Genomic DNA, 21,570 nt, shown 5'->3' on the forward strand with positions numbered 1-21,570 from the left:
TGTTGCTGAGCTAGCAAACACTTCTGGTTTAGTTGCAACAGCCGTTAGACTTCCCTCCCCCTACAATGTCCTGTGAACCACGGAAGTTTCTTACATAACATCATTTGGGGGCACAATATAGTTGAAGTGCCCTGTAAGGTTTCCCACTGTCCCTGATGGACCCAAGGTGCCGCCCGGAAGCACCTGTCCCCACAGTCACTCTCTGCTTCCGTGTGGTCGCTGCCCCATCAGCAGCGTTGACCTTCCCCTGCTCTGAATCATTCTCTGATTTATTGCTCAACAAACTGCTTTAATAACGTGATGATGTTGCTTCTAAGGCCTTTTGGCAGCATCCAGGGGGAGTAATTTACAACCTGAGATTCTGCACGAATGACTGTTAATCACGGCACTCGGATTAGTGGGGTCGAGCTGCCTCCGATTTCAGGGGATTTTGTCTTTCCCCTACACTGGCTCCCGGGAGAAGCATCAACCTGAATCACAGCCCGCTTGCAGGACGGATGCGTCGGCATGTTCCCACCAAATGCGAAACGTAAACCTCACTCCTGGATGCCTGAGCCCCGCTGGCTTGCGGTCCGCATGGAACCCGGAGAGGTTCCTCCCCAACCGCCCAGGTTGCTGAGCTAAACTGCAGGAAGCTCCCCACGTGTTCCAGGCCTTTTTCTAACTGATGACGGACAGTGTGGTGGGCCATCGTCCCGCCCACCCGCCTCCCCGGCACCAGCTGGCTCCACTAAGTTGCAGCTCTGTGGTTTCCACTGGCAACGGGAGGATCACGTTGAGTGCAGGGAACGCCCGGTGGAACCTGCTGGGTGTTGAAGGTGGCCAGGGTGGGCAAGTCCATGTCCCTGATGGTTACTCCCGAGAGTGAGACATTACCAAAAGAAAACACCAGGTGTCCCCGTAAAGAGGCGGCTGGGACCAGGGCGGCGCATCTGGAGAACCTGTTCTGTGCTCACACGTTCAAGGACAGCGCAAAGAAAACACTTCGTGAGGCCAGCCCAGGGTGACGTGAGCAAGACAGATGGAATGCAGATCAGGCCCGGGGGACGAAATAAAGTTTCAAAAAGCGTATTAAAACGCGTGTTAGGGCTTCCCTGGTGGCACAGTGGTTGAGAATCTGCCTGCCAATGCAGGGGACACGGGTTCGAGCCCTGGTCTGGGAAGATCCCACATGCCGCGGAGCAACTGGGCCGGTGAGCCACAATTACTGAGCCTGCGCGTCTGGAGGCCGTGCTCCACAACAAGACAGGCCGCGACAGTGAAAGGCCCGCGCACCGCGATGAAGAGTGGCCCCCGCTCGCCACAACTAGAGAAAGCCCTCACACAGAAACGAAGACCCAACACAGCCAAATATAAAATAAATAAATTAATTTAAAAAAAAAATGTGTAATAAAACGCGTGTTAAAATTGCTGTAATTGGGAGTACTCCGAGGATGTGTTCTGCCAGCATTTGAAATGAACACCCGACCCGCAGGCCAGGCCGTGTGACACATGCAGATTTTTAGGAACACTTTCTACATGAATCTTCACAAAATGACCTACCGGTGCCAGAGCAGTAGGGGTGTGGGGTGCGTCCTGCGAGCATTCCTGCGACTCTGTCGACTGCCATCGACCGCTTACCCGCTTCCTTGCGCACGTCTGTGCAGGGGACCTAGGACCGCCCTCAGGCATGACAGTTCTCAGAGCTCACAGGACTCGGGAAAGCTGTTGCACTCTTGGTCTCCCCGATTAAAATTAGCAGAGGGAAAAGGTGCACGGGGCCAAGTCCAGGAGAGACCGGCACAAGCTTCCGGACGCCTCTCCCGGCAGTCGCACCAAGGCGGCATGATGTGGGCAGCAGAAGCCCTGACCAGTCGGCTCTTGGGGAGGCCTGGTGCCTGGGCAGCCCTGCGCAACCAGAGGCCGGGGGCGGGGGAAGGAAGGGGTCCTTATGACAACTCTGCTGAGTTGCCCTCCAGAAACGTGTCACGAAGAGGTTGTAACAGGCCAACTCCAGCAGCAGAGAGCAGGCAGCCCTGCCCTGGACAGGCAGCCGCGGAGCTGGAGGGACGGGGTGGGGGCCGCTGGGCCTGGTCCGGCCTCCTTACTGCACAGACGGGACCCACCACGCTCCGGGGCGTCCAGCCTCTCCCACGTCCCCACTTCCCATCAGACTAGATCAGTGCCATGAACTGAGATAGCACTTCTCAAATCCCACACAAAACTGGCACCTTCTAAAATGTGTGTATATTTCAGTGACGAAGATAGAATGATTTGGGTCAGCTTCTTAAAAGTCATTGACTCATTTTTTTCCTCATTTTCGTCATTCTCAATGAGAATGAGGGCAAACTTTTTTGATGTGTCTATTTTTTAAAAATCTTTATTGCTTTTGTGATTATACAGTACATGTAAAAATTCAAGTATTACAAAATGTGACTTTAAAAAGTAAATTTAAAAAAATTATGAAATCAATGCTCATTTCAAAAACTTCAAGTATTATAAAATGCATGATTTAGAAAATTAGTCCTTTGTGATCCAATCACCCCACCACCTCCCCCCCGGGTTTCCTGCTCGTCACACGCAGTGGCGGTCTCTGCATGACCGGCACATACGTGTGATACACACCCGTGTCACACTGGGCATGGCCGAGCCACCTGCCTGCCTCGTGCACTTAACAGCCAGCTTCCCACTTCTCACATAAATGCCTGAAACTGTTACAGAGTTTTGCATTATGTAGACGTGTCAGGTTGAGTCATGAAATTAATGCTATCTATCTGACCATTCTGGACCCATAAAAACAGCAATTTCCTATGGTTCAGCATAATGCCACAAGCAGCCCTACAGACATTTGGAGGGTTTCCCACTTTCTGCTGTTAGAAATAATACAGTGAATATCCTTGTATTTTACCCCAAAAGGGTCACGACTCTTGCGAGCATTTAGAAGAGACCAGAGGATGGAGCACTGCATTTGCCTGGGGCGTGGAGGCCCAGTGGAGCTGAGGGCTAACACAAGTTCCCCGAAGCCCGAGTGGCCGGGCGAGAGGGGAGCCGCCTGGCTGGGGACACTGCACGCACACATGGGTGAAGCCGGAGGGAGGCCACTCCTGACCCCGGGTGTCCCGGGAGCCACCAGAATTGTCCTCTGGCAGCTGGGCTTGCAGAGGTCAGAAAACAGCTTCAGAAATGTGCTCAAACCAGAATGTGTAGGAAGATTTTTTTCAAGTGTTTTCCGGGACTATTGGAGTGGCAAAAAAAAAAAAAAAGTAGCACCTGTTGGAAGGACGCATGTGCTGTCCGGGCTGCATCACGGGCGCTGGCGAGCAGGCCGCTTCCTCCGGGGCACCGCCGGGGCTCGGTAGATCCTGCTGGGGTCGCAGTGGAGCCTGTGGGTGGTCTTCTTGTGGCAGGCGATGTGGACTAACTTGAGGTTCTCAGAGGTGAAGAGCAGGCGGTAGAAGTACTCCCAGTCTACTTCTCTCCCCTCGGCGTCGTGGATGGCCGCGGCCAGCGTGGGGACGACCGTGCGCTTCTTTTCTATTCTGCAAAGCAAGGTTAGAGACGTCGTCTCTGCTGTCACAATCTGTCACAATCCCCCAGGCACCTGCCAGGCCTCGTTTTCTGTTAAACCACAGAGATGGTTGAATGTGGTGTCTCCTCGGCTGAGACATCCATCAAGGTCTGGCTGCTTCCAGGAGAGACAGGTGGAGACGGTTAAACTCGGCAGAGGAACTGCACTCAGGCCGTCCCAGACAGAGCAGGGCGGGCGCTGAAAGGGGCTCACCCTGTGGCCATCGAACGAGCACTGGGGACATCCCTCCACAGGCTGGCGGGGGTGCCATCGCCGCACGCGGCCACGCCCGCCGGGCCAGCCAGCCTGGCAGAGCCTGATGCCGGCCACCCGGGCTTCTCACATTTTACAAGTAGATGGGGGACTTCCCTGGCGGTCCAGTGGTTAGGACTCGGCGCTTTCACTGCTGAGGGTGCGAGTTCAATCCCTGGTCGGGGAACTAAGATCCCACAAGCTGCGCGGCACAGCCAAATTAAAAAAATAAAATCAGTAAATAAAAGTAGGTAGTGCATATTTTTTTAAATACTGAAAAGTACACAGAGAAAAATGAGAGCCAACCATAGTCCCATCACACTCATTCACCAACAACTTGGCTTCCTTGGTTCACACTTTAGCTATGTGCAGACTTACCAAAAAATTACATGATACTGTACGAACGTTTTTCAATAGAATCTTACAAATAAAGCTAAAGTCACCTCCAACTACTTCGCTCTCATTTCCCGCCTTCGCTTCCCAGAGACGATCACTATTAAGGGTCTGACATTTGTCTTTCCAAATTTCATCCTGTACTTTTATATGCATATGTGTGTCCACTTAAAACAATCGTGATGTTATCTTTGTGTAAACTGCTTTCACTTATAAACAGCAGTTCAAAAGACCTAAGTAACCAGCCTAGAAGCTTGTAAACTTGACAAGATGGAATTGGAAACAGCACAGCTCGGGGGGCTGGTGGCAACTAAACCGGCACATAGAATCCTGTCCCCCATGACACAGAAAAGGTGAGTAACACTAAATAAGTAGCTGAGAGTAAAAGAAAGAAGGCGGCTCCCCTCTGCAGACACAGAAACCAATGCTGGACCACAGGACTGAGCTACACTCCACAGCACACTGGGGTTCCGGTCCTGATGGAGGCCCCAGGGGCCCTCAAGAGCCAGGAGGGGTGGGCCGAGATTCCCACCCCAGCCATTAGGGGAGGAACAGGTGCTGCCGGGGATCCATGGCTTTGGGAGGGGAAGGAAAAGCCTCTGCATCAATTACCAACTGCTGCATAACCAGCCCCCCAAAACCTAGCGGTTCTGTGGGTTGGCCTGGCCCAGTCACGGGGCTGCACTCTGCTGGGGGGTTGGCCAGGGGCCGGCCCTTCTCCCCGCGGGGTCTTTTATCCTCCAGGAGGCCAAGTCAGGCTCCCCGGCGTGGTGAATGTGCAAGCCCTTGCCAGGCACCCCCGGGTTCCCGTCTGCTTGATGCAGTGGGGGGACAAGGTAAGGACACCAGCAGGTGCTGGTCACAGGGCACCACTAGTGTGACCGTCCTCCAGTCACATGGAAAACCAGGACCCTCAGCCCACCTCTCACATGTCCAACTTTACGCTGCACGTGGTAGGGAACCCACGAGCAAGGAAGGCCTACTGAAAGCCCCAGGCACCTGGTGGAAACATGCAGAACCGCTCGGTGGGGACACACGGGCCGTTTGCAGACACCTCCCACCGAGGACGAACTCACAGCCCAGACACAAAGCACAAGGAATGCACTGCAATGCACAGGAGGATGCAGCCAACGGCGGCGCCCCCAGAACCCCCAGGGGTCTTACACAGACCACTCCCTCTGCCGCCAACTGCAGAGCTCAGGGCCCCGAGACCACCCTCAGGGTCCACAGTTCGCTGAAAGGACTCGGAAGGCCCTGAGAGCCTTCACACTTACAGTTACGGTTTACAACCACGAAAGCATGCAAATTAAAATCATCCAAGGTTTGGGACACACAGGGCGGGGAGTCCAGGGCAGCTCCGGCCGTCCTCTCCCCAGGGAGTCAGGGACAGTGCTCCCAGCAGTGGTGGCGACAACACACATGGAGAATCAGCACACAGGGTCGCTCCCTGAGCCTCGGCGTCCAGTCTTTACTGGGGCTCTGCCATGTGGGCACAGCTGACCACCCACAGGCTGACCTCATCCCCAGCACCCCCAGAGGGCAAGCTGAAACCACGTGACCCAAACCCCCCACCTTAGTCACACTGTTAGGCTGTCCAGTGACCTCCGGCCCCAGGCAAACAGAGACACTAGCAGGCAGGACACTCCGAGGGCTCAGAGGTGACCTCCCAGGGGTCAGGGGCAAAGGCCAGACCTCTCTTTGCACACAACCATAAAATAAGTGTATTTAAAATAAAAATGAAATAAAAATAGTAATGAAAGCAGACTGGCATGAAGAGGCGTGTTTTTTAAAAATAACCCAAAAGCACTTGTAGAAAGGAAATATGTACTCAATGCTGAATGCACAGACTGAATGCATCAGAGCTGAAAAGAGAATGCGTGAACTGAATGTATAGGAAGTGTTATTAGTCAGCTCGGACCACCGTCACAAAATACCATAGACTGGGCGGCTTAAACAACAGAAATCAGTTTTCTCACCATTCTGGAGGCTGGGATTCTGAGACCAGAGGGCCAGCGTGGTTGGGTTCTGCTGAGAAGTGTCTTCCTGGCTCGCAGACGGCTGCCCCCTCGCTGCGTCCTCACGTGGTGGAGAGCGAGCCCTCTCTTCTTATGAGACCACAGTCCTATCAGATCAGTCCCATCAGATCCCCCCTTCCAACCTCATTTACCCTTAATCACCTCCTGAAGAGCCTATCCCCAGACACAGTCACCCTGGGGTTAGGGCTTCAGCACATGAATTTGGGGGACACAGTTCAGTCCGTGGCAGGAAGTCCCCGGGAATGGGAATGTGTAAGAGCAGACGCAGCACGAGGAGGACAGAAGGAGCTGGTCCAGGTCCGTGAGGGGGAGTCAGAGAATCAACGCTGAAGAGCTTCCCAAAATTAAAGACAGACATGTCTTCAGAGCAGAGAATACAAGTCCCGGTCAGAATTTAGAACAGAGATCTGTACTAGATATGCATCATTTGCAAAGAGAAAGGGAAAGCCTAAAGCTGCCACAGAAAAGGCAGAGGAGACTGACGGCAGCCTTGTGAACAGACGCCAGAAGGTGAGGCAGCGTGTCTCCAAAGCACTGCGGGCCGAGTGGCCGCCGGCCTGGAGTCACGTCAGCTCAGCAAGCGCTCAGGGCCTTTCTACGACCCCCTGACCCTCACCGTCGACAGGGAGTGAGCCTGAGTGCCATGTGATCTGTGGGTGAGCGTAAGCGAGGACCCACCCCGGGAACACGCCCACGCTTTGTGCAGGGCTCACGGTGAGCAGAGGGGGTGACACCAAGGTGACTCCACGGGGCCTGGGGGCGAGGGGGACGCGATTCTGCTTCCGATGTGCTTCACTCAGGGGCCCCACTAAGGGAACACCAGCAGACATCTATTCCCCAAACCACTGAAGGGTGGGGTGATGGGCAAGGAAAAAGGAAAACTCGGTTAAACCCACAGAAAGCACAAAGGAGACCCAAAAGGGAAGAACTGGAACGGTGACTGGGAAGCCAGAATAGAGGGCTACAGAAGTCCAAACACATTTCCTATTTATTCAGCCGACACTGGGTGAATGGCCACAGTGGCCAGACGCTGTCCCGGCAGCTGAAAGACGCTGGGGACGTGCCCACACCACTGACCTGGCAGAGCCCGATGCTGACGGGGAGCACGGCCGTCACCACACAGGCAGAGGACGGCAGCCGTCAGCTCTGACGGGACCATCTCGGACCCCATGGGAACAAGAGCAATAACACGGCCAGTGGGACACTCACCCAAACCTGGAGACACGTCAAGGTCGACAAGAACGGGGCGGAAAGCCGGCAGAGCAGCTTAAATCCAGCCACGCAGATCTGAGGCCACGTGGGTCTGAGGCCACTCGCACTCACGCCCCCGCCACTGAGGCTCAGAGGAGGCGTGAGCGACCACAGCAGCGAGCGGGCACCAAGAGAGGCAGCTAGGAATCCGGCAGCAACTGAAAACAAATGCCCACTTCTAACCAGTTCACGGAGCAGAGATAAAATCACGATGGAAATGACAGAATCCTTACATATGAATAACAATAAAATTACCCAACTCACAGGCGGTAGTAAAGCTGAAGCTGATAGCCTGAAATGTACATGTTAGAAAACAGGAGAGATGCAAATTAACTAATAAGCAAGAAGAAACCCCAAAAAGTAGAAAGAAGGGATAAAAAATAAAAGCCAAATGTATGAAGTTAAGGAAAAGGCCGAGAACAGTTTTGAAGGGAGGGAGGGAAGCGCTGGTCCCAGACAGGAAGACTTCTCACAACACCGGGTGTTGGAGGAGGCACCCTTAGCCCTCGGGGAACAGGACCCCTGCCCCACCGCCCAGCCCACACGCCTGGAACTCAGGTGCGGGACGTCCTCCCAGGACAGGCTGCGCCCCCGTACGTGCGGCCCTCGTGGTGTGAGGGGGCCCGAGGGGTGAGAGAAGAGGGCAGGCTGCGGACTGCAGGCCACTGCAGCCACGTCCCAGAGCCCTGAGAAGTCCGCCGACTGGGACCAGGAACCTGGCCTGGGCCGCGGCGACACGGTCCAGGGGGGAGGACAGCACATGCTGTACTGAGAGTTTGTTACTCTTTAGTGTTTAACTATTTAAACACGTGGCTTGTGGCTTCAGCCCCACCAGAGTCGGGGTGGGCCTGTGGCCACGTCTCAGGGAAACAATCAGACCAGTGTTTTCAAACCCCGGCTGCCTGCTGTCAAAACTGCGTTTTAAGTTAAAAGCCGGGTGCGTGTATCTATGTGGACGTATGTGTATTTAGAAGAAGAGCGGCAACGTAACTGGCACGTCTCAGGAGACGTGACTCAGGGCCTGGCGTGCACGCTGCTGCTTCGTCCGTGTTCTCTTCCAGGCCGGCCTGTTTCCCTCCTCAGATGCTGGCGGTGGCCCCTAGTAGGCCGTGAAAAGACAGGAGCAGACAGATGGCCTGGAGCCCCGAGATCATCTTGGGGTGCTCCAGGCAGGTCAGAAACAGCACAGCCACCCAGTAGAGAAAAACTAGGATATCTTCATGATACAGGAAGGGAAGGATTTCACACAAAAAAGAAGAGATACGTCTCAGTACACTGGAATTTAAACCCGTCACGATCAAAGACATCCCAGACGCGAAAGACAAGCCCAAACTGTAAAAACATACCTGTAACACAAAGAGCCACCAAAGAATCAGTAACCAGGACGTGTAAAGAATTCCTACAAATTAATTAGAAAACCAAAGCCCAGTAAAACATGAACAGAGGAAGCCAGAGCCACTTCACAGAACACAAACGGCCAGTAAACACACAGACACTCAACCTTCCTAGTGATCAGGCAACGAACTGCAACAGGAGAATCTGCTTCTCGCCCATCAGACTGGGAGAACGCAAAAAGAGTACTGATACCAAGAGGTGGTGAAGCCTGGGGCGCGTGAACTCACAGCCAGTGAGGGACTACCCTGGAGAGCAACCCGGCAACACGCAGGACGGGAGACAGGGGACGTTAGGAGCCAGCACCCCACGCGGGCAAAAATCCACGTGTAACTTTCCAGGAGGCCCTCTGCGCGCAGGGTTCCTTCGTGTCCGCGGCTCGGTATCCGCAGAGTCAACCAATGTGGATGGAGCAGTACTGCAGTATTTCCTACTGAAAACTCCACATATACGTGGACCCATGCAGTTCAAACCCCACGTTGTTCAGGGGTCAACAAGAAAAGCATCTCAGTTAAAATAATAAAATTTTCCATTTCTGCACTTTTTTTGAAGAAGGAGCTACTACACCCATAAAATGATCCTGCTGGCCAAGACTTGCTCACCCTGGTTGAAGCAGGAAACGCCCTACACGTCACAACGCAGAGCTCCGGCTCCCTGGGCGAAGGCAGGGACCCCACACAGCTGCACCGGTGCCGCGCCGACTGGGCCCGCGGCTGCCGACCGCTGACCCCGCCCACAGGTGGGCGCTGGCGGCGGGAGGGGACGCGCGGGGTCGCACAGGTGCGGACGGGGATCTGAGCCCACCGCGCCGAGTGACACCCGCCCCGCAGCTCAGGAGCGTCCGCACCGCACGCTCCCGGCAGCCCCTTCCACGCCACACGCCCACGACGTCTGTGGGTCCGTGACGCATGGGCTGGGCGCGTGGCGCACCAGGCAGCCCGCCCGCCGCGGAGGCCGCGCAGGGCCAGGTCGCAGGCGCTCCGGGCCTGTGGTTGTGGCCTTCAGCCCCACGCACTCACACGTGGTCCAGGTTCCAGGTGCTAAAGAGGACGCGGCTCTCCCTGTTACTGTAGGGGTTGATGGAGTGTCTGGAAGCACAGTCGTCCACGTCAAAGGGACCCTGGGCCGAAAGAGAGAAGGTAAAGGCCACGAAGCCAAGGAGCATCTCACTGCCGCTCCGCCCGCGACGGAGGCACCCCTCGGCGCGGGTCAGGCCCCGATAAACAGTCTCTGTTCAGGAGGTAAAGCATGCTGCCCTGGAACGGCACCCCGTTCCCTCATGACCCCGGGGTGATGCTCTGCGTCTGCGAAGGGGACAAGTGAGCCTATTGGCCGTTTGGAACGCCAGCTTCCCCACACTGCTCCCATCACACGACTGCTCCCCTCCTGTCTCCGCCACGGCTTCCCGGCATTTCCCTGAGACCCTGCACAGGCTGGGCCTCGGAGACGTGCGAAAACATGTCCTCCTCCCTGAAGCCCCCAGCCCCACTCCGGCCCCCAAGGGCCCTCACAGCCGCCCTGCGGGAAGCCTACCGCCCGACTCGCTTAGAGGCCTTTGACCCAGAGCCTGCCCAGGCCGGGGTGAAGGGTCTGGTCTCTGTCCCCGCCACACTCACTGCCAGGCTCCAGTCACACCCCCCCGGGAGGGAGAGGTCAGTTGTGTGTGAGGTGTGACGTGAAGCCAGTTGGGAAGGAGCGGCGTTTGGATGCTCAGGGCCCCTCACACTTGGGAGGGGCTGCCTGGTGGGGGCAGAGGCATGGGGGCCTGTGGGAGGGAGGCCGCGCCCACCCCTGCCCACTCTGGGCCCAGCGCCAGCGGCAGGAGGGGATTTTACTGGAAGTGTGACGTACAGCTTGCAAAGAGCAAGATGTGCCCTTAGCTGTCTCCACAGCTCAGAACGCTGCTTCCAGCTGATGCCACCCACCGCGGTGCCAAGCTCAGCCAGAGCCCGAAACGTCACGTCCAGCCACCACCCTGAAATCCGGATGCTCCCTCATCCAGGCTTTCCCAGGGGAGCAGAACACGCATCAGCCACCCCAACGAACGCCACCCCTCCTCTCCCACCAGGGTGGGGTCTCGGCTCGTGAGCAGTCGTGTCCTGCCGCCCGCGCCTGCCAAAGCGGTTCTCAAGCGAGGGCCCTGACCCAGCACCCCTGGGGAACGTGTCACACATGCAGGCTCTCAGGCCTCACCAGAGCTGCTGGAACAGAAGCCCCGGGAGGGGCCCGGGGGCTCACGAGCCCTCCAGCGGGTTCTGACACCACTGACGTCTGGGAGCCACTGGCTGAGACCCTCCCTCACCCCACATGAGCTGACACCCGAGGGCTGCCCCAGCTCACCAGGCCTTGGCCGGGGTGGCCCGGGGCACACGCTCGTGGCTCACCTGGCAGGAGAACCAGCCTTCAGGCGTGCAGAGCCGGCGGCTGGCCTTCGCCCCCCTGTCGAAGTAGCTGCTGTTGTACCGGGCGGCCTGGAGCTTCTGGCACATGGCGCCCACGACCCGCAGGTACTCCTCCCGAGCCTCCATGACAACCAGGGAGGCGCCAGACGTCACCTGGAAGAGGCAGAGGCATCGCTGAACGCTGGCCGTGCGCCCAAAAACCCACCGCCGCCGGGGTCCCAGTCCACCAACGCCACAGCCCTCAGAGCCCCCGCCCCCTGGGGTCCCAGCGTGGCCCTGAGGTCGGGGATCTGGCCCCCGCCCCCTGGGGTTCCAGCACAGCCCTGAGGTCGGGGGTCTGAGCTCATACCGACTGTGCCTGTCTGACCCTGGGAAATTTCTCTGGGCCCATGAGTTGGAGCTTTGGTCACAATCAGATAAGAACTCAAGCTCCAGGCATCCTGGCCACCCTGTCTCCCAAGCACTGCCCACTGCTTTGCAGCAAGAAACCCAAGAGGAAGTGTGCAGGTGAGGAGTGACCAGCGCACTGCCGCCCACTGGGGCACAGGTGGAGACTGGCACCCATGGGCACACCCGGGCCCACACTGAGCACTGGGCAGAAGCAAGGAGACAGCCTGGCCCAGTGGGAGCGACAGCAGGGCAGCAGACGGGTCATCACCGGACAGGGGGCTGCACCCAGCAGGCACTGGGAAAGATGCCCTGGAGATGCCCGCCAGCCAGCACGGGGAGCGCGTCCTTGGCAACAGAAGGAGCCCAAGGGTGGCCACTTTCAGGCAGAGATGGGGGGCAGGGGGAGAGGGGGAGCTGGACCAGGCCCCAGGACCCCAGACACCCCAGTCCTGAGGTTTCCTTCTGTGTGAGGGGATCTCAACGGAGCACGTGTGGGCGGTTCTGCAGCATCGACGTGCGGCCAGGTGCAGGTGAGGGGTGGGGGGGGTGTCTGCAAAGGACGAACAAGACGCCCCACGGCTGACGTCCAGCCACACAGCACAGGGGCAACGGCACCCACGGGCCTCTGTGGGGAGCGCCCTGCCCACCCCCGGGCTCCAGCACTGGTTCTCTGAGGACCCCTGCCTGCCGCTGCCCCCAAACCCACCCCCTGCCACCTGTCCTCCCATGAAGGGTGGAAGAGAGCCATCCAGAACCCAGCCTCGGGGCCGGTCAAGCACCCAGGTTATCCTCCAGAGAGGGGGCAACGCACCCCCGAGGCACCACAGACACCAGCCCCCCGCGGCCTGCCCTGCTGCAGGTCATCCGTCAGCTGGGTCACCTCCCTTCTGAAAGGCAGCAGGACAGAGCGCACTGGGCCCGAGGACCCGTTCCTCCTCGGAGGTGAAGTGCGTCTCCATCGGGAGCGTTTCGGCTCTAAACCTGTATCAACCTGCTTCTCATGCCTCCAGGAGGGGAGCCCAGAGTCAGAGCCTGGACCCACCACGACTCAGAGCCCTTCCTGCTGCTTCTCGGAGGTCAGACAGCTGCGCCTCGCACAGGCGGGAAAGTAAACGGCAGCGCTGGGGACAGAAGAGCGGCTGCCCCTCCCCACCCACTGTGTGGGCGTCCATCTAAGCTAACAGTGGACGGAGACGGCTACTTGGGATGAGTTCATGTCGAAACTGAACCGCCCGACGGATGAAGGCGTTCGAAGGTGGGTTCTACTCACAGCCCGTAGGGAGAGTTCACGGAGAGTGCAGGGAGGCAAAGTCTGCAAACCCAGACCCAGCTTGAGCTCTGACGGGGAAGCCAGAGGTCGGCCGTGCGGGGGGCTCCCCGGGCAAGCGGCCCATCCATTGCTGGCTCACGTCCACCTGCACCCAGACTGGCATCCACAGCAGCACCTGCCCCTGAACCTGCACCCACGCCAGCACCCATGCCAGTACCCAGGCCAGCACCCAGGCCAGCACCCACCCCAGCACCCATGCCAGCACCCACGCCAGCACTTATACCGGCACCTGCACCTGAACCTGCACCCACACCAGCACCCACGCCAGCACTTATACCAGCACCTGCACCTGAACCTGCACCCACACCAGCACCCACGCCAGCACTTATACCAGCACCTGCCCCTGAACCTGCACCCACACCAGCACCCATGCCAGCACTTATACCAGCACCTGTCCCTGAACCTGCACCCACACCAGCACCCACGCCAGCACCCACGCCAGTACCCAGGCCAGCACCCACGCCAGCACTTATACCGGCACCTGCACCTGAACCTGCACCCACACCAGCCTGTGCGCTCCTCCAACATCCACGCTGGCTCTGGAGCGGAGTCCCAACAGCAGAGCCCGCTTCCTAAACCCGCCTGGCACACCTGGCATCAGTGTGGACCTACCTCTCTCAGGTAGCTCCGGATCCGGCTCTCACAGCTGTATCTCAGGTAGCCAGACTTGTTCCTAAACCGGGACTCCAAACCTGCCGGAAGGAGAGACAAGACGCCTGGAGCTCAGGGCCCGTGCTCTCCCAGGAGGGGCGGAAGGTGAGGGCCGTTTTGCTCGGCTCCATCTAGAAACGTTCTAATGGGGACCTACACGCTATCCCTGGACTTTGTTCGTTTGTGGAGAAGTCTGGTCCACCAGCACGAGCGTCTCAAAGGCCACCGAGGGGCTTCTGCCTGGTGGCACCTCCAAGCCCCTTTCCCAAGAGGGCTGCAGTCGCTCAGGGCTCCCTCCGCCTGGCTTGAGAGGCCAGTCCAAAAGGTGGGAGCAGCCCAGGTGAATGGATAAAGAAGATGTGGTCCACCCAGGTGATGGAATATCACGCAGCCTCAAAGAGGAAGGGAATCCTGACACCTGCTTCCTTATGGATGAACCATGAAGACGTTAAATGCCGAGTGAAGTAAGCCAGATGCCCGATCCCACTCATACGAGGCCCCTGGAGGAGTCAGAATCACAGGCACAGGAAGAAGGCTGGGGGCCGGGGCTGGGGAGGGGTGCGGAGTGCTGTTTGATGGGGGCAGAGCTTCAGTTTGGGAAGATAAAAGTGTCTGAGAACAGATGGTGGTGATGCTGCACAACGGGAATGTATTTAATGCCAGCGAACTATATGCCTGAAAACGGTAAAGATGGTAAATTTTATCTTATGCCTACTTGACTACAATTGAAAATCAAATAAAAATAAAACGGCCAGTCCCAGGGCTGCCTGGCCCCTGGCCCCGCGCTTGGGGAGCCCCTGGGTCTGGGAACTGGCACAGATCCCATGTCCCAGCAAGCTGGCCCGGAGGAAGCCCTCCTCGCCCGCTCCCTCCAGGCCCGACTCCATGAGGCACCTTCGAACCACGGCGCGTCCTCGGCCCTGGTCTCGGCCGCGATGTTCTCGCTGACGGTGCCCAGCAGGTCGGCCAGGAGCTTCTGCCGCAGCGGGGCCCGCTCGTCCGAGAGCAGCTGCCGGGCGGCCTGGATGAGCTCTGTGTGCGGCTCCTGGAACACGCTCAGGAAGCGGCTGATGTCACTCGCGTCTGCCACCGCAGGGAAAAGAGAGGCCACCAGGCCTTGGAGCACTGCCTCGGGGACACCACCTCCTCCCCCGGGACCGGCCAGACCCCTGCCCTGACAGTCACCAGCCCGGGGTTCCGGGCCTTGGGCCTGGCTGCCCGCGCCTGGCTGGTGTGAGGACAGACAGGGAGGACACGGGACGCGGTTTGGAAAACGAAAGCCACCCAAGCGAGTTGCCACCCTTCCCGTCAGCCTTCCTTCCTCCAAGTGAAATCGCCTCGTCTTGGGACCTCCCTGGAGACCTCTCACACTCCAGCTTCGTCCCTTCACTGTCCTGCTGGCTCCCGGGGCCTTTCCGCTCACGCCCGAAAGCAGCAAGCCCTCCGAGCAGGCACTCGGGACCGAGGGCTTCACAGCGTCCTACGAACAGAAGTCCAGATGCATGCGAGGAACACGCCCCACGGTCCCGAGGGTCATTCCAGGGATATGGGGCCACTCAGGGTCCAAACATCAATCAGTGTGATCCACCCTCAACAAGCTAACCAAGAAAAGTCACATGATCAGAGCAACTGGTGCAGAAAGACAGAGAAAATCTTCGAGACCTAGAGCTTGGTGAAAAGGTCTCAGACTGAACACCAAAGCCATACACGTAGAAGGATAAAAAGGGACAAGTTGGATTTCATCAAAATTAAAAACTTTTACTCCATGAAAGACGCGATTAAGAGAACGAAATGACAAGCTGCAGGGACTTCCCTGGTGGCTCAGTGGTTAAGAATCCGCCTGCCAAGGCAGGGCACACGGGTTTGAGCCCTGGTCCGGGAAGATCCCACATGCCGCGGAGCAACTGGGCCCGTGCGCCACAACTACTGAGCCTGCGCTCTAGAGCCCACCAGCCACAACTACTGAGCCCGCGTGCCGCAACTACTGAAGCCCACACACCTAGAGCCCGTGCTCCACAACAAAAGAAGCCACCGCAATGAGAAGCCCGTGCACTGCAATGAAGAGTAGCCCCCGCTCGCCGCAACTAGAGAAAGCCCGCGTGCAGCAACAAAGACCCAACGCAGCCAAAAAAAATAAATTAAATAAATTTATTTAAAAAAAACACATAAACTCTTTGGCTCAGCAATTCTACTCCTAGGAATCTTTCTCACAGAAATAAAAGCATAATGGTCATTAGAACATATTTATTAAAAAAAAAAAAAAAAGATAAGCTACAGACTGGGAGAAAATATCAGTGTCAACCACACGTCTGACAAAGACTCATCTGGAATATATTAGAGAAAAACTCACAAAACTCAACCGTAAAAAACATCCCATTAGACAACGGACAAAAGACACTTCAAAAGAAGGTTTACAGATGGTAAATCAGCCCAGGAGAAGATGGTCAACACCATCCGTCGGGAGGGAAATGCAAGTCCAGACACCATCACACACCCACCAGAATGGCTAAAATGAAAAGAGCGACAATGCCAAGAGCTGGAGAGGCCGTTCTCTTCCCTGCTGTGGAGATAGGACGGGACCGCAGCTCTGGAAAGCAGCGTGCAGTTCCTTTTCTTTTCTAACAACTTTATTGAGACTTCATTCTCTAGAAGCACAAGGAGGAAGGATGCTTGCCACTAGGAGCGCACAGCAGACGTGTCACCTTCACTGCTGACAGCAGAGTCCCAACCGAGGGGCGAGGCCACACCTGCACTGCTCTTGGGCTTCTCTCTCTGCCCTTTCGGCAGAGGAGGTAGGACAACCTCGGTCCTCAGAGCTCCACTTCCTTCCCCAGACACCAGAAACATCTCCTGAAATGGAAGCCCCTTTGCACAAGGGCCAGACGACCCTCCCAGGGGAAGGGCACACGCCTGGCCACCGGCCTATGGCTCCAGAGTAGCACTTGTCATCCAGCACAGACCCCTGTAAAGAACCACCTCCAAAAGCACCTGCTCCAATAAGGCAGCCCCGACAGGAGCCTAAGGACGGTGTGTCCGCAAACCCGACAGAGACCAGACACTGAACACAGCATCAGCCACCAGCCCATCCCTTAGAAAGTTGATAAAAGAAATTTTTACATATTGAGATACAGGGACGTCGTTCTGGCTTCTACATGAGTTAACTTGAATTTGATGCTAACTAAAACAGCCTTTTTATGGCTGATCAAACATACACTGCACATCTGCTGGAATTATTAAAGAAAAGGGCGCACTGACCAGAAGTAAACAACATCCATGTTAAAAATAAAAATTAAATGCCCCTCTTCGTGGGACACCAATGCTGGTTACTCCTTCGATCATAAGGCTCCCTCCCAGGTGCCAAGCCCATGCTGACTCGCTGTGTATGTGCTGGTCTGGTCTTTTTTTGAAACCTCGGAGAAATGCATCCCTGACTTGTTTAATGGTCTTTGTTCTGACAAGACATAAAACTGTGCTGAAAACCCTGCTTCTCTGGAGCAGTTTCTCAGAGTAACCTGGGAAGAGGGCCTCTGGACTATAGTCCTCAGTCTGGCTCACATAAAACTGTTCTATTCTTATTATTGATTGGTTATTGATTATTTTCCTCGACAAAGCCCAGCAGAACAGGACAGCCTCTCTCTCTGGCTCTGCCATACCCGCAAAACTGGGCAGGCCCCCACCCCCAAAGCCCTCCCTTCTGCCCTTAGGGGTTACTAGGACACTTCAAATGAATGTAAATAAAACTAAAGGAATTTCTTAAAAAGACACATAGAACACCCAGCTGGACAACTGGCCTCCTGACAAAAGGATGGACAAGTCTGCCATCTGATTCTGCCTCCGGGGGCTTCCTCCTTCAGAGTCCAGAGTACGGGGGACCCCTCCCTCCCGGGGCTGGCACCCCCAGGCAGGCCCTCTGCACCTCCAAAGCCGCACCAGCTTCCCCACCAATCTCCAAGGTCCCCGCCACTTACAACCCTGCCAGGTCTGCCCCGCAGTGAGAAGCACGAGCTCCGAGTCGTCGGGGACACTCCAGAAGTAATCTCCAGTCAGCTCCGTGCCATCCTCGTAGAGACACAGGCTGGAGCCAGGAACGGGGAGCTGGGGAGAAGGGGGGGAGGGGAGAGCAGGGTGGGATGCTTACTTCCTGGATCTCGGGCGGCCCAGTCCTGCTTGGGGTGGCGACCTGAGGTCTTCCCATCTGCAGCCCTCACAGAGAACAAGAAGGAACTACTACGCTGTAAAGAATCCCGCTCGAGATGCAGTCTGCACGTACAGAGCACGTCCAAACAAGGGCACCTACTGTAGGTCGTTCTAAGACGTGGAAAGTCATAGAAATACATACACGGTGATAACCGCTTTGCAGGATTCACCACTCGGACCCTTCAAACCGAGCTCCTCCAGGGCACTTTAAAATCCAAGCCTGTTTCCAAAAATGCCCCTTGATTGCTTGCACTAAGCCTGTAAACACATCCCCATCAAGGAGGCTCATGGCCTGACAGGTGTCAGGACACATCCCCTACCGCTCGAGTTTCTCCCTGGGCACCAACCAGTTAAGGAGAACATCTTTCGGGGCAGGACTCACCGCCTCTGTCCACAGAAGTGTGATCAGCACACGGGACTCTGAACTTGCTGAGGTTTAGTCCTCTGTTGCTCGACACCGATCAGTTTTATGAATTTTCAATAGCAACTCCTCCCCTCCCCCCCCCCACCCCACACATGCACACACAACCCCAGCACTGGTCTAAGCCCAGTCGAGGAAATTAATTCAGTAAGGGTAAGAACAATGGCTGAAATACCTAGAATATTCGTGCCAAAGGGCTCTGAGAGGCCTCTGAGCCCAACCCTTCATTTTACACCAGGGGAAGCCAGGCAGGGAACGGCCTGTGCCCTGGAGCACTTGAGCCTACTGGCACTGGAACCAGGTCCCTGGGTCTCAGGCCAGAGCTGTCCTGACCCTCACAGTCAGAAGGGGGAAGTTTCCCAGGCCTCTCTACAAACTCCGCCTGCTCTGACGGGGCCGAGGAGCCAGAGGAGGAGGTTGGGGGCCTCCTCTGCAGCAGCACAGGAAATGGGAATTCCCTGGGGCCCAGATGTCTCCCACACTCCCTGGTTTTGAGGCACAAAAGCAGTACCTCCTATTCCCCCCAAATTTCTCCCAAGCAGGTGGGCTCCTGAGCGCTGGGGTAGAGGCTTCACTCAGGCCATCTGCTGAGATGCGGCACCATGCACCAGGACCCAGAAGCCGGGAAGGACCCCAATTCCCCCGACCCCCGCCTGCAGCCCCCCGCACCCGCAGAGGCTGGGCTAAGAGGCTTCCAGCGTAGCGAGACCCGGGTTTAAACACCGGCCGTTCCTCAGTGGCTATGGCAAGTTGCTTAGTCGCTCGGTGCCTCAGTTTCCTCATCTGTGAAATGGGGGTGTTAGCGCCCGATTCACAGGGCGACAGGTGGACTCCACGACAGCCCACGTAAGGAGCCAGGATGGAGCCCGGGGTCGGGCACGTGGCCGTCGGCAGTGGTCAGGCTCAGGCTTTCCGCCCCGGGGATATGGACAGTGCCCCCTCCCAGCGACCTTCAGGACTCGGGGACGCACTGAGGCTCGGTGCAGCCTGAGCTCGGCCCGTCCTGACAGTGCAGGACGACGGGGCAACATCTTCCCAGCTCACCAAGAGTGCTCTGGGCAGGCTCGCTCGGCCACACTCGCCCCACCCCACCCCCACCCCCACCCCACCCCAAACGCCACGCGGCCCGGGACGCCCGCAAGCAGAGGCCCCCAGCCCATCGGCCCCCAGCTCCTCGGACCGGGGAGCACCTGCAAGCGGAGGCCCCCCCGCCCCCCGGACCCCGGGGCACCTGCAAGTGGAGGCACGCCTTCCGCAGCACTTCCTCGCAGCTCCTGCCCGCCACCCCAAATTTCTTCTGGTTGTGCAGGGCCCGCAGCTTGAACCTCTTGAGCTTCTGGAGCACCGCAGACATCCTCAAAGCCTCCGGGCCCGCGGGCGGCGCCTACTCGGAGGGCCGCGCCGGGGGTCCGCGCCTGGGGGGTTCCACGGAGGGGAATCAAGGCCCCGCGCCGCGCCCCCCCCCCACCCCCCCCCGGCGAAACTACACTACCCTGAAGGCCCGGGAAGCGGCGGCATGACCCCGCCTTGTGCGCAGGCGCCATTCCCTGAAAACTACATTACCCAGAAGGCCCAGGAAGAGGCGGTGCGCCCCCGCCTTGTGCGCAGGCGCGACGGGGCGGGGTCGCGCACGCGCGGAGGTGCGGGCGGGCCGGCCTGGTTGTCATGAGAGCGGCCGCCGCGGCCCGGGCGACAGGCGCTGGCGGCCGGGGCTGCTCCTCGGCTGCCACCACCGCTGCGGCTTGGGGGTGCCGGCCGGCCCGGGTCGGCGGAGGAGGCGCCTCCTGAGCTCCGCCGAGGCGCGGCGCTGCCGAGGGCCGGCGGAGAGCCCGGGTCGTGCGGACGTCCTGACAGGTAGACGAGCGGGCCGGGGGCGGCGGGGCCTCCGTGGGCGGCGGGGCCTCCGTGGGCGCGGCCCGCGCGCTGCGTCACCGCCCCGGGCGGCCGGCGGCGCCTGCGCTTGGTCCCCGCATTTGGCGGCGGTGCGGGCTCAGCGACCCCGACTCGGTGCTGAGCTGGCTCTTCAACCTCGTCTGCTTCGGAGATTCTCAGGGGCACTTTCGAGTCTTGAGGTTGCTTGACCAAAAAACCATTTAAGTGTGTAACATTTAGGTTTTCCTAAGAAGGAAACTGGATACAAGTCTGTCTCCTAGTCTTGTAGCAAGATGTTCGGAAGTTGGTAAGGTGTTTCGATTTAACGTAGAGATTCAGTACCCCGATGCATAGTGAAAAGCAGACTTCGTAGGAGGAACCGCCGAGTTACCTTCTCCCCATGGTCCCAGCTCGTCCCGCGGCGCGGGGGAGAGTGATCGCTGCTGGGGAAGATGCAACCGGCGCTCGTTTTGAGGCGAGGACCGCTGTGCATCGGGGCCCCGCACTCAACAGAGCTTTGGTTCTCCCCAGAATGTTAGTGTGATTTTTATAGAGCCCAATACTAGTGTCCTTAGTGACACCCCAGGCATCTTAGGGAAGACTTGAAGGTTTACGCAAAGGGGACCCCAGGGTACAAGGCGGAAGGACGTGGCCAAAAAGGAATCCTCTTCGAATTCCCAAACCGAGGCAATAGCGTTGCCTCTGCGGTTCCCAGGCACTTCTCCTGTCTGGTTCCTAAATACCAGGACTGTGTTTTGGATTTATTGAGGCAGCATAGTATAGTGGACACGTCCTTTATTCGGATTTAAAGGGCCCCATTTCTAACTCTTAGGGCCATAACCGAGGGTGTTGGTCAAGACCAGGCTCTGGAACCTGACCAGCTTTAGAACAAACCCGGCCTGTGTGGCTTCATAGCCGGATGACCCTGGGCCAGGCCTCTCTGTGCCTCAGTTTCCTCGTCTCTACAGCTGGGGTGTCAGAGTTGTGATGAAGGTATAAACATGTATGCATCTGCACACAAAAGTACGGTGTAAGGGAGTAGGTCAGTACACAGGTCAGCAAGATGAATAAACAGTATTTCAGATCTCTGGAATTTCAGGATACATGATCACACTCAGTTGAAAATATTTCATAGGTACCTACTGTTTTCAAGGTGGGATAGAAAGTAACAGGCCCTGCTCTTAAAGATGATGGAAGGACACAGGGAATCCACAGCACAGGGATCTAACTCTGAGCTTTAGTAAGTTTGGAGGGACTTTAGAATCCATGACAGAAAGAGGGGGTTAGAACAGCAGGTTGGGCTTGAGGAGGGTTCTTCCGGTGGGGGCAGTACTCCACGTGGGGAAACCTGGCCGTTGTTTTCTAGAGAACACAGTGGGATCCAGAAGAGGTGACGTATTCAGTCACTGTTCCAAAGGTGGGACCAGTGAGACTTG

The 21,570-nt window shown here is 57.4% G+C and overlaps 2 protein-coding genes across 6 annotated transcripts in view; one reads left to right on the forward strand and one right to left on the reverse strand.

Moving 5' to 3' along the window:
- Positions 1 to 2,401: 2,401 nt before the first annotated feature.
- DFFB (DNA fragmentation factor subunit beta) lies at positions 2,402 to 19,761 on the reverse strand. 4 transcript variants are annotated; one of them, XR_009700416.1, is made up of 9 exons: positions 19,494 to 19,761; positions 18,932 to 19,045; positions 17,613 to 17,739; positions 14,539 to 14,727; positions 13,606 to 13,685; positions 11,256 to 11,426; positions 9,891 to 9,991; positions 6,169 to 6,314; positions 3,440 to 3,518 (listed from the first exon to the last, which is right to left on the reverse strand). XR_009700416.1 is itself a non-coding variant. In XM_061185076.1 (8 exons), the coding sequence occupies exons 1-8, from the start codon at positions 19,614 to 19,616 to the stop codon at positions 3,284 to 3,286; spliced, it is 1,140 nt and encodes a 379-aa protein (XP_061041059.1). In that variant the 5' UTR covers positions 19,617 to 19,761; the 3' UTR covers positions 2,402 to 3,283. The 4 variants fall into 4 exon arrangements, 2 of the variants coding, with proteins under 2 accessions (XP_061041059.1, XP_061041060.1); XR_009700417.1 differs by lacking the exon at positions 3,440 to 3,518 and adding an exon at positions 3,538 to 4,001; XM_061185076.1 differs by lacking the exon at positions 6,169 to 6,314 and having other exon boundaries at positions 2,402 to 3,518.
- A 196-nt stretch (positions 19,762 to 19,957) lies between these two features.
- Positions 19,958 to 21,570, forward strand: part of CEP104 (centrosomal protein 104) — a 49,864-nt gene continuing 48,251 nt past the window's right edge. For both annotated transcript variants that reach the window (XM_061185078.1, XM_061185079.1), the window contains exon 1: positions 19,958 to 20,116. The gene's annotated coding sequence lies outside the window, so the exon portion shown is untranslated. The remainder of the gene's footprint in view (positions 20,117 to 21,570) is intronic.

The sequence above is a fragment of the Eubalaena glacialis genome, chromosome 3 (assembly GCF_028564815.1).
Source record: "Eubalaena glacialis isolate mEubGla1 chromosome 3, mEubGla1.1.hap2.+ XY, whole genome shotgun sequence".
NCBI lineage: Eukaryota > Metazoa > Chordata > Mammalia > Artiodactyla > Balaenidae > Eubalaena > Eubalaena glacialis.